General features: G+C 39.7%; 1 protein-coding gene across 1 annotated transcript in view; it reads left to right on the plus strand.

The window, feature by feature from the left end:
* ccdc102a (coiled-coil domain containing 102A) overlaps positions 1-19,965 on the plus strand; it is a 72,038-nt gene that overhangs the window by 31,928 nt on the left and 20,145 nt on the right. The window contains exons 2-7 of the mRNA XM_067494406.1: positions 770-1,238; positions 2,598-2,978; positions 11,513-11,763; positions 12,823-12,931; positions 15,967-16,083; positions 16,766-16,975. Coding sequence (XP_067350507.1) covers positions 876-1,238; positions 2,598-2,978; positions 11,513-11,763; positions 12,823-12,931; positions 15,967-16,083; positions 16,766-16,975 — 1,431 coding nt within the window. The 5' untranslated portion in view covers positions 770-875. The remainder of the gene's footprint in view (positions 1-769; positions 1,239-2,597; positions 2,979-11,512; positions 11,764-12,822; positions 12,932-15,966; positions 16,084-16,765; positions 16,976-19,965) is intronic.

Genomic DNA, 19,965 nt, shown 5'->3' on the forward strand with positions numbered 1-19,965 from the left:
GCTGTTATGTGATGTCCACAGGCACAATAATGATGATGATGATGATGATGATGATGTCTAATTCCAGGGGTGATATTGTACATTTGATTGAACAGAGACTGTGTCTGAAATCTGTGATATTGGATACACATTATGTGTCACTGAAAGTGCTATGATGATCTATGAATATTGATATTGTTTTTTATTGAATATTGCAACAGTTTTTTGGCTTGAAGAGAGGGGCAGAGATGAGTGTGAACATGGAAGCGTATCTGCTGTAAACCTAATACATATATTTCCTTTTCTAGTGAGCCTGGCTGGTTGGAAAAGTCATACTTACTTGTCAAGGAAGAATCCATACACATATCTGTACATACCATCGGTACTGTGTATGTATGTGCCTATGTGTGTGTTTTACTTTTAAATCCATCTCTCCAGTCTTTTTTTCCCTTGTGGTCATTATATTTTTGTTCAGTACTGTGCTGCTTCCTGTCAAACAGTCTTAAGTGGTTTTAGTCTCAGTCCTATGCACCAGCTGCCCAGTCTCTCTTTGGATTTATTTGATTTGGAGAGAAAAGCTTTTCCTCTCCAATTGTGGTGCAGTGTGTCTGTCAGTGATTTCTGTCGACTGATGTTCTAAAGTGGGATGATTTTCATTTTTTATTATTATTTTTTTTTTTGATGGACCTTGAAGAGTTTAAGTCTTAAATAGGGCTGACTTGCAACAAACATGAGGTACACGTGTCTTTTAAAAGCTGCTTACATTCCTCCCTTTTCTGTCTGATTCCAGGTTGATTGGTGACAGGAGAAGATAATGCTTTCCTGAATCTTCCAGCTTACAACCCCCCACCCCCTTTGTCCCCCTCTGCATCCTTATCCACAACACCAAGTTCATCATGAACCACACTCCGAGCCCCCACCTGTCTGAAGGTGGTAAGTCAGCCGGAGGTGGCTTACTGTGCAGTTTGGGTTTGGGGTCTGACAGGGAGATCCGCTCCCCAGACAGCCTAACCCACACCCCGAGCCCCACAGGAGGAACCCCTAGTTCCAGTCCCCCATTGTTGCTGTCACCCGGGCTTGGAGGCCTTGGGCTTGGATCCCTGGGGGCCATGAGTGAAGGAGCTGGCGCCGACTGGGAGAGCAGGGAGGAGCTGAGACTCAGGGAGCTGGAGGAAGCTCGAGCCAGAGCGGCCCAGATGGAAAAGACAATGAGGTGGTGGTCAGACTGCACCGCCAACTGGAGAGAGAAGTGGAGCAAGGTGAGCTCCTGGTTACTGAAGCCAGCAAAAAAAAACACAGAACATGGATTACTATACAAATACTCAGAGATTTCACTCAAACATACCCTTATTGTTTCCTTCTCATTTGCACAGTGTCATAATTTGTGTCACATTGCACACACAGTTTATTAAATGGATTAAAGGTACAATGTGAAGAACTTATTTATGTTTTTAATTGACCACAGGGTCAGTGGTTCGATCCCTGGCCCTGGCTATATGTCAAAGTGTCTCTGGGCAGGACACTGAACCCCTAACAGACCATTCCAATCCCGGTCCCGGTCCAAGCCCGGCAGAAATTGGGGAGGGTTGCTTCAGGAAGGGCGTAAAAACTGTGCCAAATCAACATGCGGAGAATGATCTGCTGTGGCGACACTGAACTCACTGGATAAACCTAAAGGACAAAAAAAAAAAAACACCTGAATTTCAGCTTAAAATGAACATTTAATAACTTCATAGGTCAAAGGTCACCCACTCATGGACATAACCATGCCAAATTTAGCTCTAGAGGGAATTTTATGTTTGCAGGTTGAAGTCACAGCATGAATTTACCGAATGAATTTGAAATTTACAGATCATGTTTCAAGAAGACTTTATGTGAAAAATGCAAACAAAGGTTAATGCCCAGGTGAAAGCAAGAATGACAGTGACTTGAAATTTATCAGTCTATGAACAGCAATTAGCAACAAACAGTAAGAGTAACAATTACCATTAAACAAAATGAACAGTAACAAAATATATGGAAGAAATAGAGCATTCATTTTACAAATGAACATCTCCACGGTTGTTTTTCTTGTGCATGATATTGGTTTGTACATGTTTGTTTATTTCCGAGATTACTTGGAATAATTGTGCTTAATATAATATACACTTACTGGCCACATCACTAGAGGCACGTGTACAATTTAATGCCATGTAATACAGCAGCTTTTCCATGAATTCTGCTTTTACAAGTTTATAATTTGTCAGTTTTCAACTTGTAACTCTTAAACAGTAAAATTATTACCTTTCTATTATTGAGGCCATAGTGGGAAGTGGAGTCATGCTGCATTATAAGTGGAGGTTTGTGCATCCTTTATTTGAATGAACACATACTGTTTTTTATTTTAACCCAGTCCCACTGACACTGTTCTGCTGTAAATAATCACCAGTGCACCAAATGAGGATTATGTGGATTAAGAGAGGACCCCAGTAAATGCTATTTTCTCTTATCGATGACAAATATCCAGCTGATTGAGGAAAGCAATGAGCCTTTTCTAATCTAAATAACATAATAGTAATCAGTGAGACTGGGCCTGTTTAGTTTGGCTTTTATCAATCAGCAATATATATGTGTCCCAGGTTCGTGCAGAGCGAAACAGAGCTCGTGATGAGGTTCGTCAGCTGAGGCAGCGGCTGGACACCCTCACCAAGGAGCTGACCAGTGTTCGGCGGGAGCGGCAGGAGCTCGCCTCAGAGAATGAGATGCTTCGGCAAGAGGCACTGCTCCTGCGCGGTGGCCCCACCGCTCCATCGCCTGCCACCTCTCACTCTTCCTCCACGCCACATCACTGCGGTGCCAGCTCCTCCTCTTCTCCATCCATCCCTCCTTCCTCCCCTGCATCCTCCTCCTCATCTCAGGTTCACACTGTTGCCAAGCTGGAGGAGGGACCACCAGGGTCTCCGGAGCCAGAACCAGTAAGAGATGTAGACTTGGAGAGACAAAAGATTGATCAACAAAAGGTTCGTCAGTGTACACGTTGATTAGAATAAATTATTTATTAGATCAGCTGGTTTGAGCACACAATCATAGATGATGGAAACTGTTATTGCTTTAGATATATGCTGTGTGTGGTTCTGTGAAGGTACTGGTCTAGACATAGAGTGACTGTCTCCTTGATATCAGTGAGCTCATGTCCTCTGCTGTTACATGCTCAGTGTAACCTGAACCTCAGAGAATGGAGGCCAGCTAGATCACTCAGTGTGTGTGTGTGTGTGTGTGTGTGTGTGTGTGTCTGTGTGTGTAAGAGATAGATGGTCTCTAAAATAGGACAATACAGACACACACAGACATTTGTACTTCCTTATCCCTGAGGAATCAGTGATGCTGTAGTACTACTTCCATCACATTGTAATGTGGACAGTTAGTGGGGCAACTGTGTCTCAGGAGATAGAGCGATCATCCACTGATCGGTTGAAGTGTCCTTAAGCAAGACACTGAACCCCAACTTAGTTGCTCCTGGTAAGTCTAGGCCAGCCGCATAGCAGCTCCCTTATTGTGTGTGATCGTGAGTGTGAATTGGTGAATAACAAGAAGAGTAAAGCCCTTTGTTTGTAGGTGGAAGCTCTTACCTACCAATAAGATTGTTTTGAAGATAAGATTCGGGGACCAGTTTTCTTTCTTTTGTCCGGAGGCTTATATCTTAATAAATACATTTATAGAATATACCTTATATAAATAATATACATTTACTGATTAAAGGTCAAATGTATACTTTAATAACTTCAAATTGATAAAACTAATTTATAGTGATACATTTATTTAAATTTAAATAAGTAAAGTATACAGTGTGATTTCAGCAATCTAGGTTATTTACTGCATAAAGGTGTGAATTCACATAAAATATAGTTTCTATAAAATAGTGGCTCAAAGAAAAATAGTGTGATAAAGAAACAATTTAGTTCAACTGGAAATACAGAGCCCACAGACAAATACTTTACTGTTTTAAATGTGTTAATATGTTTCTCCTGGAGGGGAGAAGACAATATCTGAGTGAGCAATAAATGGTGTAGGCAGCTATTAACTACACAGTATGTGCTGTGTGACACTGACTATATGAGGCTGTACTTGCTACATGGAGATTTCTCTTTTTATGCTTTTGCCCTGCATCTAAAAAAAACAATGTACGATTACTTTGTCTACCCAGTGACAGCTGGCTATATCCAATACAACAAAGCTCTGTTGTGCTTTATGAATTACAAACTCATTTGGTGACATCGTTGAATTACAAACAATCACTGGCAAGGGCCTGACTTCTGCTAGGGAGAGAGGTCACGTGTCGCCTTGCGCTTTGGGGAACCCTAAAAAAACCCTATTTTAACAGACTTTCACTCTCCATACATTCAGTGCAACACTGTTGACAGGCAGAAGTGTGATCCTCTGTATAATTGTCTTTCTGGCTACATGCAGACACTAGTCTCTTTCACATATGAACTCTGAAGTATATTTGGATAATCAGTTCCAGACATTATCTGAAGTTGCTCTTTCATACTTGTGTCCTTGTGAGACCAGTTTTCACTTGTTAATCAGGGTGAGGGATGGTGCTTGGGTAGGGTGTGTAGTTAGCAGGGCATGACACAAAAAGTAGGATGCAAAAATTGCAGTGTTTTCTTTACAGTGCATTTAAGATCAACGTCTCATGCTGTTCCCTGAATTTGTCTTACAATTTCAGTGTGTGCCAACGGTTAAGTGTATTTGTTCCATAATATAAGACATAATAGACCTGTGATAAATTCTCCGAATAATTACCTGTTGTATGGGACGGTGGTGAAGTGGTTAGCCCTGGCACCTCACAGCTAGAAGGTTGTGGGTTTGCATCCTGCACTAAGTCGCCTTTCTGTGTGGAGTTTGCATGTTCTCCCAGTGCTTGTGTGGGCTTCCTCCAGATACTCGGGTTTCCTCCCACAGTCTAAAGACATGCATGTTAGGTTAATTGGTGACTCTAAATTGTCCGTAGGTGTGAATAGTTTTCTTTCCCTATGTCTCTCTGCGTTGGCCCTGAGAAAGACTGGCAGCCTATCCAGGGTGTACCTCGCCTCTCACCCCATGACAGCTGGGATAGGATCCAGCTCCCCAGCAACCCTAAACAGAATAAGCGGATACCGGCAATGGATGGATGGATTACGTAATCTATTCACATTCCGGATTTTGTACTAGGGAGCTGACTGGGTTAAATCCGTAGAATGTCCAGAACAACTGACTGGGATGTTTGCATTCTCTCATAGAATACAGCCTGGGGGTAATGGTAAATGGTAAATGTTCTGCACTTATATAGCGCTTTTCTACCTATTGGCACTCAAAGCGCTTTACACTGCTTCTTATTCACCCATTCACTCACAATCACACACACTCATACACCGATGGGGGAGCTGCTATGCAGCTGGCCAACACTCACCGGGAGCAACTAAGTTGGGGTTCAGTGTCTTGCTCAAGGACACTTCAACATGTGACCAGGGGAGCCGGGGATTGAACAAACAACTGTGAGATTGGTGGACAACCGCTCTACCTTCCTGCGCCACAGTCGCCCCTGTCAGGGGCTGTACTCCCCCCGCAGTAAGGATATCTGGATAAACTCAGGGTTCCAGTGCATGTCTGAAAGGTGCTAATGACTTTCTTAATCCTTTTAGCCAATGCTTTTTTGGATAAAACACGTTGAACTGTAATTCTCTGCCACAATAGTGGCAATGAAACATACAGCACTGTTCATTAACTGGTGATTTCTGCAGTCATATGCATCATATTTTGGACTGAAGGAAAATAGGAGTGAGAACATGCAATATGCATGTTTACACAGTAAAGCAGTAATTAACTAGCTAAATAGAAGCCACAACATTTTTATTGTTAGGTGGGAGCAACCACCAACCACTGCCTCCCTCTCAGCCATGTAAACATGTAAACTTAGTGAGCTACTGTTTTAGTAAATCCGGCACTGATTACCCACAGATTGTGGCTGCAAACTCATGGAAAACTGTACCATTGCCTCAGTAACCTGGCCATCAGATATGCTCTACAAGAGCTGGAAGTCAGCACACAAACAGTTCCATCTGATAACACTGCTTTGACCTCCTGTGTTTTTTGTCTTACTGTTGATCTTACTGGGCTGCTTGTGTGTGTTTACAACAGTGGTGCTTCTTGGCAGGTCTATACCATCTCACCAAACACACACATATACAACTTCTTAATTAAAATGACAGTAAAGGTCAGTATTGTCACCAGTCCCACTTGGGCCTTTGTGTTCCTCAGGTAGGATTTCTGTGGAAATGCACATAAATACTTGTGTGCTAACTTAGGATTACACATGTAGGTGGTAGCATTCCAACATTACGTGTGTGTCGGTGGTGGCAGCGAAGATGATCTAACTGTTACTCACACACTTACCGCCTCATTTCCTGTCTCCCTCTGTTGTTCAGGTTCTGACACACATTGACTGCTTCCACATGTTGCACAGTATAATGTGTGTGACGTTACTGACATGTTAAACACGGGGTCCCTCTGTTGGGGTTGACCTGCAATGACAGCAGGAGCATCACAGCTTTGTGTTACATTTTGCAGACCTTGATTGTACATCAATAATGCAATTAGTAATGCAAGCAAAACACATAATGTTTTTTAAAATGGGTGTGACTTAATCACTCAGTTGTGTGTTAAATGTTTCTGAAACTGAATGCAGCCTAGTTTGTACTTTGACTCCATTGCATTTTTTTAAACAGTGATAGATCATCCCAAAGAGTGCAGAAAAGTCCTACACCACAGTTATGTAAATAATCCTACCTTTAGCATTAGTGGATAGTTATAATATTAGTCATAATATTCAAATTATAGAGTATGTGTTGTCTTTTTATGACATTTGATAGTAACATTTCTAGGATCTTGGACCCCTCTACAGTTGACACTGTTTTGGTTCAGATAACTAGGTAGTGGACCCCACAGGGACCCAAATTTGACCACACCCAAAAGTTAAACTTATCCAGTTAAATCTAAGTTGAGATAAGTCCAAATACACTGCCACTGGTCTCTGTACAGAGAAAATCCCATGGATCTAGGGTGCTGAGTATCAGATCTGATAATGTGGCTTTGAGCATTGTCATACTTACAGTACAGCAGGGGATATTATTTTAGGAATTAAGAAGCCTATATTAAATGTATGCTCTCAAATGACAGTGATTGCATTTTGATTACAGATATTGGTCCTGAAATGATTTTCTTTTGTCTGTCTATGGCCCAGAATATTTAATTAGTAATTCAGGAAGCAGAAATAAACTTTAGGAAGTAGTTTTTGCATTTAGTTTAATTATCCTCTGGACTATTCCGGTATAACCTCCTTGTTTGGATTTTCCATGGCTCACTTTTGAGATATGATCCAATATATTGAACCTAAACATATTGACCTCAGCTCTACAGTTGCTGCATATGAGGTCATTTCAGGGAGATCTTATAGTGCATTCCATGAGGAATATTTATTAAGCTTGCCACAAATTACTGTCAGAGGTGCCAACTCTTTGGACTTGGATGTTATTTGCTAAGAACACAGATGTAATGAAGGCAGCCACAGTTAATCTGTTTAGCAGATTGTTGTGCTGTTAATGACACATGACACATTTCTAGAAAGTAATGAAGCACGGACGCCACAGATCTGGTCATGATGTGCAGCTGAAGAAGAACAAAAATGATGGAAATAAAAAGGCAAGACTGACTGTTGTCTCATTGTTTTTCTGTTCTTTTAGTCAGGCAAGGTGTATGGGAGTTTTGATTTGTCAGTAGGTTCGGTCATATCCAGATACAAATTTATGGTCCAAAGATGATGCATTTTACTTACAGTTTGGGTATAAAAGTTTGAATCCCCTTCATGTGAAATGGGAAAAAGTGTATTGTTCTTTCATTATCAGAAGTCAAGGGGTGTATAAAATGTTATTGTCAAAAAATATTTTAGGAAAAAAAGTTTGCATCCCCTTGATTTAAAAAAATAACTTTTACACAAGTTGAAAGTACAAAGGAGCATTGTGCTGCATTATTTTAAACAATTTTTCTCACACAGCCTATAATGCAGTAGTAGATTAAGTAAACTGGACTTAAGTAAAAGTACTAATAAAAATACAATAATATACTCAGGTAAAAGTATAAGTACCTGCTGAAATTTCTACTTAAGTATTCAAAGTAAAAGTACTTGACTTTTTTTTTTTTGTGCTTTTCTGTGCACCAGTGCTGCTTCGTGTTTAGGGGAGTCAGTAAGTAATTAATGGTAATGAAGATCTCACACTTTTTCAGTTTTATTTTTAACATTTACATTTACATTTAGTCATTTATCAGATGCTTTTATCCAAAGCGACTTACAAGTGAGGTACAAGGCAGAAAAAAATCTAAGTCAAAGAGAAAACATCAAAGCAAAGTCCTATCAGAAAAGTGTTCACAGTTCCCGAGATGCAAGTGCGAGAAAGAGCAGGAAAGTTTTATTTTTTTAAATAGATTTAAGTGCATAGGAAGATGTGTGAGAGTTCTGTTTTCAGCAGTTTTTTGAATATTGGGAGAGAGTCTGCTGAGCGTGCAGAGTTTGGTAGCTTGTTCCACCATCGTGGGATCATTGCGCTAAAAAGTTTTGCTTGGTTTCATCTGTGCGGTGCTGGGACCACCAGACGTCGTTCGTTGGCAGACCGCAGCGGGCGAGAAGGATTGTAGACTTGAATGAGTGAGTTGAGCAAGAGACAGAGCTTTGAACCTGATGCGAGCAGCTACAGGAAGCCAGTGTAGAGATCTAAAGAGTGGTGTGACATGGGTCTTTTTTGGCTGATTAAAAATGAGGCGAGCTACTTTATTTTGGATCATCTGCAAGGGTTTGATTGTGGATAGTAACAAAGCGTTGCAGTAATCAAGACAATATATGACCAGCATCTGTACAATGAGTTGGGTTGTATATTCCGTGATGTAGGGTCTGATCTTCCCGATGTTGTAGAGGGCAAATTTGCTGCCATAGAGACTGAGAAGATGTGGTCCTTAAAGCTTAGTTGGTTGTCGATGATGATGACCCCCAGATTTTTGGCCGATTTATTGGGGACAATCACTGTAGATCCAATGTTGATGCTGATGTTGTGTTGTGTCGAAGGTCTGGCTGGGAAGACAAGGACTTCGGTCTTGGAGAGGTTGACTTGAAGATGTCTCTCTCTCATCCAGGCTGAGATGTCTGAGAGACAGGCAGAAATGCGTGATGAGACCATGTAAGGAGAAACTGACACTGTGCCTGTGTTTTCAGTGATTTGTTTTAATAAAAAAATTGGAAAAGGTGATTTATTATGAAATGTGTAAAGTGACGTGATTGTAACGCAACTTTGCTTAGAAATGTAGTGGAAACAGTATGTTAGATTTTATTATATTATATTAAACTGTAGAAACAGTTTCTGAAGAACTCCTAAATGCAGTGTGATGATAATGTTAAAGAAACATGCAGTGCTTTGGAGCCTGTGGGACGCAGAGACCTTCCATATTACATCTGGCAAATGCAATGAAAGATATAGGGTGGGAAAACGTTTGGACTTTTACTGTTAGGGTGCCAAATCAGAGAGATTTACTATAAGGACAACAGGAAAAGGTCTACATTTCCAATTTAATATCTGTTAAGACCATTAAATAAAATGAGATGTGAAAATGTTTGGCCATGAGAACCCACCCAAGAGTCTCAGGGTTCTGGTGTGACAGCACGTTGGCAGAAACCTGATTTCATCCACTGGAATAAGCTGTTTGATTTGCGACCTTGGATAGGAAGAATGCAAGGTGGAGTGGAAAATGTTAAGACAGAAGAAAGAAATATTGTTACAGATGAGGCCCACATTTCTGACAACCCCTTCAAAATCAGGGAGCTTCACATAATTACAGATAAGACATGTGGCTTGGTCAGAAGGAGAATGATACTATGTTTTCTTGGATTAAAAATGAAAGGAAGCCTTTATCCCAGCTGATGTTTTTGTAAGGAGTTATGGAATGTTAGAGGGAGGTTTTCTAATAGATTATTCAGATAAGTGTTGGAAACTGCAAATAAACTCCAATGATTGCATTTTCTCTGGACCCCTTTTCTCGACTGTGGCGCAGGAAGGTAGAGCGGTTGTCCACCAATCTCACAGTTAATGGTTCAATCCCCGGCTCCTCCGGTCACAGTGTTGGCCAGCTGCATAGCAGCTCCCCCATCGGTGTGTGAGTGTGTGTGTGTGTGTGTGATTGTGAGTGTGAATGGGTGAATAAGAAGCAGTGTGAAGCGCTTTGAGTGTCAATAGGTAGAAAAGCGCTATGTAAGTGCAGAACATTTACCATTTAAATCTTTTCTGCGTATTTCTGTAGTGCATTGTGTTGACAGCTTTGACTTAAGCCAGGAGACCAGATCAGTCTCAGTCCAAATGTGTTGAAAAGGAGATCTAGCTGTGACAGACTGATCTTGTGTTTAAAGGTCAACTTGTAACTACAATACTGTAGAACACTGTTCCACAACTGTTCCAGTTGCACAGAATGGACTGTTTGGTGATGGTGGTGATCTCTGCATTTATTCATTACATTTTAACAATGTCTGAAATGTCCAATCAGGTTGTGTTCCTTCAGTAACTAGCACTGATAAGCAGAACATTAGGTCATTCCTGCCACCAGCATCCAAGCTGACACACAAACATACAAATATGGTCACTCAAACAGGTTACTAAGTAGTAAAACATTATAAACGTAACATGCTGTTTTGGTTGTTATGAATAAATGTGCGTAGCTCTGCCCTTGTCCAGAGGTGATAGAAGTGATCTGATCCAAAATGAGCTCTGATTGGTAGCGTCCTCAAAATATTGTCTGTCTATAATTCCCTTTAAAACTGACCGTGGGCTCTGCTCCATGCTGGGATACATTATGGGATTTTTGGGCTGAGAATTGGTGAATAAGTGGTTTTGACTGTGGTTTACATGCACTTGCATTAAGAAACCAGGTTACTGGAAAATTGCGTCTACGTGCAGAAGAAGAGCAATCTGATTTCTCATGCAGCTCACATTCAACTTCACAGACTGACTCACAGAATGTAACTGTATATTGACAGAAATTGCTGTTTTCTTACTTTTCAAAAAAAAAATTTTATTTATTTATTTTAACTTGCTCATGCCTGCACAATGGAGAGGCAGAGTGACAGCTCAGTGGAGGAGAGAGACACGGCTAATCTGCATCAAACTGAATAAAAATTCAGGGTGGAAAGTGACTTATATTAGACTTCTAGGAGGGACAGAGGGACACTCAAAGAGACACACACAGCTGATCCACAGCAGGAACTGTAAATTTAAAAAAAAGTCTGCAGTGAAAAACTTTATCTTTGTGTTTATCTATATAACTTTACATAGATAAAATGAATTAATTTTACAGGGCTGGAAATATGCCATATATATCACTTTTTTATATGGGATCATTGTCTTTTGTCAATATCTCACTTTTTTTGAGCGCTGGGATCTAATTTTCTGCTTCCACTCACTGTGTTTTTTTGCTTTGTCAGGATATGGAGCTACTGGGCTCTGTCCTTCATTCTGGAGCCGCAGGCGCTGATACTCAGGAGGCCTGGGACAGTCGGGGTGGTAACAGTAGTGTTAACCCGGCCATCTCCCGCTCATCCTCGGGTCTGACCAGACAGGAACGCAGCAGGCAGTTGTGGGAGGACATGAACACAATAGAGGAAGACTCCAGTAAACTCAATGCCCTGCAGCTTCGCCTGGATGAATCCCAGAAAGTCCTGCTGAAAGAGAGAGAGTAAGAGGGACTGGACATACAGTGTTACAGTTTGAAACAGCTTGTGCTGTGCAGACCATATAAGTGCAGACCATTTGTGGTTTGTTTGTTTTTTTTATTATTATTATTTATTTATTTATGGTGACAAAATGTGGATTTGCTTAATGGTGCATCCAAAAGCACCCAAATGAGTGAAAATGAAAATGTGACCTACACTACTGACAAAGAGGTGTAGAGTTTCAGATTAAATTTATGGAAAATGTTTAGTGAAATTATATCATCAAAGAAAGGCATTTAAGTAGCAGCGTGAAATAGTAATTTCTTCATTTTAAACAATTTATTGAAGCAAAAGCTATCAACAGTGGTGGCCATACCACAACAAAGAATGCCTGTGTCTCAACTTGATGTCAAAACGTGAATAGCATGATGGAGAGGACTATTTAAATACAAAATGTCATTGAACCAGAACGTTACGTGGTTGATTTATGGATTAGACATGATCCATAAACCGCATGTTACACAATAGGTACCGAAACACTGAACAGCTGGACATGTGCATTCAAAAGTTTAGACAAGGTCAAATTAAGTTTAACTGTAAAGGTAGTGCAATTTAGGTGCATTCTGAAATTTCACCCGAAAGTCAAATACCCCAGAACCAGAGGGTTTCTGGGTAAAATACGCGACTTGGCTGGTACGCAATGGTTGTGAGAGGTGATAATAACTAGCTACTGCTGCTGAACTGAATACATTACTGAATACAGTCACTATTGCTATATCCCTTCATCAAACTGTGAAGTTCAGAAATCCATTTTCATGCATGGCTGCACTAGGTCATGTATGTTCACCATTCATTTTGATTACCAGACCCAAAACTGGGTGAGGTGTAATGTGTTAGAAGCGGGTGCCTGACATTTCATGACATTTTTTGATAGTGTCTCTTTGTTGTTTGAAATGTGGAAATGTAAAATTTGAAAAATGTCTCTGCAGACATTTGCTAACTCAGAGTAATAGGCCAGTCAGAGACTAGAGCCATATGGTTTAGCGTTGAAAATCACTAATATGTCTTTGTGTCTTCCCCAGAGACAAGCTTGCTCTTAGTAAGAGCATTGAGAGGCTGGAAGCTGAACTCAGTCAGTGGAAACTAAAATATGAGGAGCTCAGCAAAACCAAACAGGAGACTCTCAAACAGGTGAGACTACCATGAATTCAGTCTACCATCCTGCCAGTCACAAAGAATACAGTGCCTGTTTAAAATGAATGAGTTGACCAAACATTAAAACCAGCTCTTGTTATAATACACTCCAGTACGACTCAACGAACCATTTTGACATCAATAATAATCACCTTTCTGTAACTTCCACCTAAAAACTGAGAAAATATAACCTTGTAAAAATGGAATTCATGGCAGAGCCGCTGTATTAGATTGCATTAAATTGCCCAGGCAGTCATTATTTTATGCCTTATTGGTGTATATCTAAGCCAATTCTCAAGTTGATTAGTGATGCGCCAAAAGAAATAAAATAAGCATCAGTACATCACCATGAACTACAAGGTCTGCATGATGGACCCACATCTAATTTTGTATATTGATTGAATTACATGTTATTTAAGGCCAAATTTTGTATCGTTTTCCATTAGAAGAGTCAGACCATGTTTTAGCACCATGTACATAGACTTTATGGAAAGCTTAATTTAATAAAAGAATTTCTCATTCTGGATATGTTTTACTCTTTTCTAACTTTTGTTGCTTTATGTTTGTACTTCTTTTACGAATAAAAAAGTTGGCTTTTGTTTACAAGTTTTTTCAGACTTATAAAGCCATTAATGACACTTATTAATCAAGAGAGGAGTTTACTGGTGTGCACTGCCTGACCAGAAAAAAGTAACAATAATGGTTTTGTTGGATTGCCTTTTACTTTCATTGTGGCACACATTTGCTGTCATCATTTTGATGAGCTTGTGCATTTATTTCTGTGTGGAACTGCAGTCGTTGTTCACCAAGATATTACATGGACGAGAGGAGAGGCTCTGTTTGTTAAATCCATGTGTTGTTCTTTTTGGCCAGGTACTATACTGTGTACTAAATGTACTTAGATAGTACAGGAAAGGCAGTTGCTAATAAAGGTACCAGACATTTAATTGATATTTTCTGTTAGCTTTAATGTAATATTAAATTCAAGCAATGTTAAACTGACTAAAGAAAAATCTATTCAAAAGTGATTTACATTGTACCTTAATACAGACAATAGATCTAATAGCAATAGATACAGATACTCTTAGTATAAATGACAGAACATTATATGCGTTAATATAAATTGTTTAAATGTGGGAGCTTTTTAAACCCAGAGTTAAATACAAAACTCACTTCTAAAGAACATCAAGCAAAGAATCTTTCCAGACAAAGCTGGACTTGCCAGAAATGTCTGAACGTGGGGTTCAAACACTGTTTTACTTAACACATTTGTTCTTGATTTAGGGCCCTTTTTGCAGTATGAGTAAGCGAAACCTTTATTGTTTGGATTCAAGTCTTTATTGGTTTCAAGGATCTGGAAAGTGTTTGTTAAATTAATCTGAACCAAGCTTTAAACTGTAGCTCTAGCTGGCAGCGGGGAGGCAGTCTGTTAAACACAGGGCTGCATGACACTGCCTTTGTTTAAAGTCCTCTGGTTTTCAAGATTGCTACAGTGCAGAGAGATGAGTTTAAGCTACACCTGGTTCCCAGGGGCTGACTGACTACAGCAAGTTGCTATATCAAAACCTCTGGTCCGATTTACAGCAAGTGTTGGTGCTGATTTAGCTATTTAATCAACTTTTTGCTTCAACAAACACAATGATCATTTCAAACATGTACTTTGTGTTTGTCAGGTTGTCTTTGTTTTATGCTAGATTTAGTCTAAAGATCTGATACAGGGTTAAGGTTGGTTTAAGATACACATAGAAAGAGAAGATATAATGGAGGTTAAATGGATGCTAGATAATCAAAGGGGAACCTACAAAGTGCAGTCCTCATACACACTCAAAGCCCTTTTGACTGAGACATGTTAATGTTTTGCCAGTGGTCCACCACTTGGGGGCAGCCCAGGCCCAAAGAGTGGAAATTAGTGGGGATTGAAGGCCAAAGAAGTCATAGGTCTCATAGAAAGTTAGAGACAAGTTAATTTAATAAAAACCATAAAGAGAAAGAAATGAGAAGGTGGGCTCAAAGATAAGAGATGAGTGTGGATGGTGGGGGAGCTGCTATGCAGCTGGCCTGCATTTACCGGGAGCAACTAAGCTGGGATTCAGTGTCTTGCTCAAGGAGACTTCAACATGTGACTGGAGGAGCCAGGGATTGAACCAACAACTGTGGGATTGATGGATGACTGCTCTACCTCCTGCACCACAGTCACTCCATAGAAGAGCTAAAGATGAAAGAAGGATAGGGTGAAGTGATGGAAGTAGAGTGGAGGCAGATGAAGCAGAGATGTAATGATCAGATAAAAACAAGGGTAGATGAAGAGCAGTAGTCTAGAAGATGGGATCATCCTTATCTATACACTTGTGTCCCAGATACATCAGGATCTAAGGACATGTACACCTATTGACATGATCATCTTTTGAGATCCCCTGATTACTTTAGAAAAAACTAAGTTTGATGGAGAGGTGCTGTTGAGATTGTGAAAGTTTGTATATTTGTTTGACTTTTAGAAGTATCATGTACAGTACAGTACATTTACTGTATGTCTGAAATAATCACTGATGTTATCCTAACTTTTCACGTAAGTGCGTCACTAATGTCACAGTCATTGGACGCTGGAGTTTTCAGTTGTTGAGTAAGTGAAAGAAGGTTTACACACTCTAACCTGTGAAATTAAAGGTCATGTTGCTGAAGTAAACAGTCCCATAACAAAAGTTACAAATAGCTGTTACAAGAAGTGACAACTTCATTACAAAAGATGACAACAGTGAAAGTAAAGTGAAGGTTTCGTTGTCTCCTAAACTACTGTAGATTTCCAGCTGTGTTTTTCAGTGACAGATACACGGTAGAGATAAATAGCAACATCATGTACACTGTAAATGTAAAGTGTGTACTGTTTGAATGTTGGAGTCACTAAAAGGAAGGTAAAATTATGAGGATATGCTTGACTCTAATCTTGCTGGTCTTAGCTTTCACAATAAAATGAAAGCAACAACACTCATGTTTTGTTGTTTTGTTTTTTTCCTCCTCTCCCTAACACCATCTAGCTGAACCTGCTAAAAGAAATCCATCAGGATGAACTCGGCCGTATATCCGAAGACCTGGAAGATGAACTTGGAGCCCGAACCAGTATGGATAAGAAACTAGCTGAACTGCGAGCTGAGGTAAACAGACAACAGAGCAGTAAAGGGGTGTTGAGGTAGTTGATAGCTGCATGGAGGAAGAAAGAGCAGAAGAGGAGAGGGATGGAAGAAGGGTGTGTAGACACATACTGTGACACCTGTTAATCATTCCCAGCAACAAAGTGTTCTTATGCTGACACCTGTCCATCAACATCCAAGCACCAATATGTACGACATTTGCTTTTTTGTGGTCTTCTCCTATTGCATAGTGTAATTCATTTTAAAGGGGGATGCAAACTTTTGTATTAATTTAATATTAATTTACAATAATTTATACATTGAATTGAATACACATAATAACAATAGTAATGTGCATTTAGCTATTACAGATGTTATTTTATATCAAGCTTTAATTTTTAAAAAATTACGAAAGGGGGTACTAACCTTTACACATTTTTCTTGTTGTGTGACATATCCTGGTCAAAAATAACTGTCTAGTTTGAGTAGAAGATGTAAATTATGTGTTCAAGACATCATAGATACTGACAACTACAATTAATTTGAATTTGCAAATGTGTGTGTCAATGCATGTTTACTGTGACGTTTTTCAAAGCAATTACACGGTGTCCTCTATACTTTAACTACAGTCCTGCACTAGTTATCACTGATCAGCTTCACTGCAGCAGGAAATGTAACTTTTTAATGTTACCACCATCTTTGTCAGATGGAGCGGCTGCAGGTGGAGAATGCTGCAGAGTGGGGTCGTAGGGAGCGATTAGAGACAGAGAAACTGGCCCTGGAGAGGGACAACAAGAAGCTGAGGGCTCAGGTTGAAGACCTGGAGGAGCAGCTAGCCAAGAAACGACGGCAGGCAGCCTCTGCACTTGACTGCGACCTCAAGGCCATCCAAAGTGAGCTGTTTGAACGAAACAAGGTGGGCACCACTGAGTTAGACATCTCTGAGCTTTTACAACTGCTTAACAGGATTTATTACCCACTGGCAACAACTGGCTGTTGTCTCGGTACCTTTGATTATTTTTCAAACATATTGTAAATGTTAAAGGATAATTCCACTTTCTTTTCGCAGTAAAATAGAATAATAATATATACACATACATTTATCAGTTTTTTTTGTATTTATTTTTTAAACAAAAATGTTACTTTAGGCAAAAATTCAATGAAACAATATATATCTAGAAAAGACAAAAGTATGTTTTGATACCTGTGGTCACCAGGTGGGGATGTTTATCCAACGCACACCTCCCTGGTAGGATTAGAACCCAGTCAAGAAGACCTTGACATTTTTTGCAACTTCAAAATTATATATATTCATGTGATACTTTCACTTTGACCAGAGCTTAAATCAACATGTCAGCGTGGGGCTCAAGAACAAAGTAGGGATAACTAGAGCACAGAGCTGAGTTTCTGCTCAGAGCTGATACAATAAAGCCTGTGTGTGTGTGTGTGTGTGTGTGTGTGTGTGTGTGTGTGTGAGTGAGAGAGAGAAGGAGAGTTATATGATCTCTGGTCTCTTTAAATGGCCTATTACCAGCAGGCTGGGTGTCAGGCCATGAACCAGCAAGCAGGTGTGGAAGCTTTTGTCAATGTAAGTGGCCCTCATTACCATCACCCAGGGTTATCTTTGAAGCTCTCTGGTTTATTTAATGCTGCTGTTAGAAATATACGTACACACACAGAGAGACTGAAAGGGAAAAATTTCTAAATTAATCAAAGGGGGAGTGGAAAATAATTATTCCAGACATGTTTGAGAGGAGAAGAAACAGGGTAAATTAGTAACCAGTCTCATAGGTCATGTAGGAAGTGTTGCTAGTGAAACAGTAAATTGTTATAACCTTTTTTAATCTAAAGCCAATGTACACAAGACGCACTTAGTATAAAAAGAAAGCGAGACAACCTTGTTTTTCTTCTTATTCTCTGTCCTGGAAAAAAAAAGTTACAGAAGACAGCCCAGATGTCCAAAGGAAATTAAAGAGACTTACTGCAGCATCGCCAGGAAGAAGTTTTCTTTTATCCAGTCGAAACTGGAGGAAATCTGCTGTATTGCTTTATAGCATAGAGATAACAGTGCCGTGCTGTTTTTGCCGGTCCAACACGGTTTGCTGAAAACATGGGGTTCAAACAGCATCCAGATGATTCTTTATTAGAAAGGGCCACTTAAAGGAACGCTTGCCATGACCCACAGTTTATTTTTACATAATAAGTAGGTTATACTTGAAGTTATAAATATATAGTCATGTAAAGTAACCTTGTCACATGACATTGCTTATTGATGTGGTCAAAGACAGTGACATGGAATCTGACAGAAACTGTTGACTTTTTTGAACGATGGAGAAGTAGGAGGTATTTTGCTGATTGTAGTCTGCAACTAAATCGAACACACTGCAGCTTTTGCAATTGTTTGTACTTCTTTTAACTTTTTCTGTCTTTTCAATTTCCTCAGAGATGCTCGAATGTAAATTTTTTGTGCTGACCCCTGAGATGTGTGTGTGTGTGTGTGTGTGTGCGCGCGCTGTTTTTTGTTGTTTTTTTTTTTTCCTTCACAGCAAATGACCTTTTTGTGAAGGTCATGAAAGCATAAATTTCTTGGCATAATGTTTATTTATATTTGTGCATCCATACGTGAGTGTATTTGTGTTACAGTGGAACAGATGTAGTAGCAGACTTCAGGGTCTCTCAAGTCAAGGACTGACAGGCGGTGTGGCATGACACGCACAAACACATACATTATTGTGCTTCTGTGTGTGAGCATTTATACACAGTCTGTGTATAAATACAAAAAACATGCATATATTTATGAAATTATTTATTCATAGTGATAACACTGTTTAGGGGTATAAAGACACATTCATGCTTCTCAGTCGTCCAGTATCCCTCGTGTTTCTGGTGTTAAGGACACCCAGATTCCCACCCTGCTCCCATTTGTCTTCTTCCTCCCCCTTTCCTCGTCCTGTCTGCCCTCCATACATTCATTACATCATCTTTAAATGATACAACCGCAGGGAATATTGAGGTTTCTGGCCTGCTTGTCTGCTTTGAGACATACAGTAGAAAGTGGTTACATGTATCACACATTTGTCCGACAGATAACATGGCAGGGTAAGCAGACAGCACACTGTGCTTTCCTTTCCTGTGCAATTTCATTTTACTGCTTGCCTTGTTTTCATGGCTGAGGTATTTGTATAATATCTAATATAGACTTCAGTGGGTAGAAATGTTTCAAATTAAGTGGCAGTGAGTCATAATAATTTGTTTTTACACCAGAAGATTTTGTGTAGGTGTAACTTTGTCAGAAAGTGGATATTTTGGGATGTTATGTTGGCTGTGTACATTCAATGAATCTGTGGACTGACAAAGACAGACAGAAGGTTTTGGGGAGATAATGGAAGAAAGTTAAATGGTAAAAAGGACAAAATTAAGGGTGAGAGATATCTCAAATATACTCAGTGTAAAGCGACTTGTTTTTTGTGCAATGTATTAAATGACTATTGAGTCTATTTTTACTCTGTGTCGCAAACACTAAGGAGAACTTTGGTTGGAAAAGCACCTGGCAATGTTTCCCCTGAACAGCCATATTCTGCTACTGACATTTCACAAGGTTCATCCATATTCATGATGAAATGTACAGTAACCATAATGTTCCACACTACAAGTCATTTTAGACTTTTTTAAATTGTTTACTTTGTCACACTGCTGTTGAGGAAGAATAGTTTTTAACCATCTTCAAAGTAATCTTATTGTTCACAATCACCCAACAGACCGTTCAACACTGAATCTTTTCTACTCACGTTTGGTTAGTTCTCAGCCTAAAGCTTTCATTTGCTTTTTTGTAGATGCCATAGACCTCAAATTTTATCCAAAAAAACTATTAAAAACACAACACGCCAGACAAATCACTCCACTGTG

Source organism: Channa argus, chromosome 2, assembly GCF_033026475.1.
Source record: "Channa argus isolate prfri chromosome 2, Channa argus male v1.0, whole genome shotgun sequence".
In the NCBI taxonomy this organism is placed as follows: domain Eukaryota; kingdom Metazoa; phylum Chordata; class Actinopteri; order Anabantiformes; family Channidae; genus Channa; species Channa argus.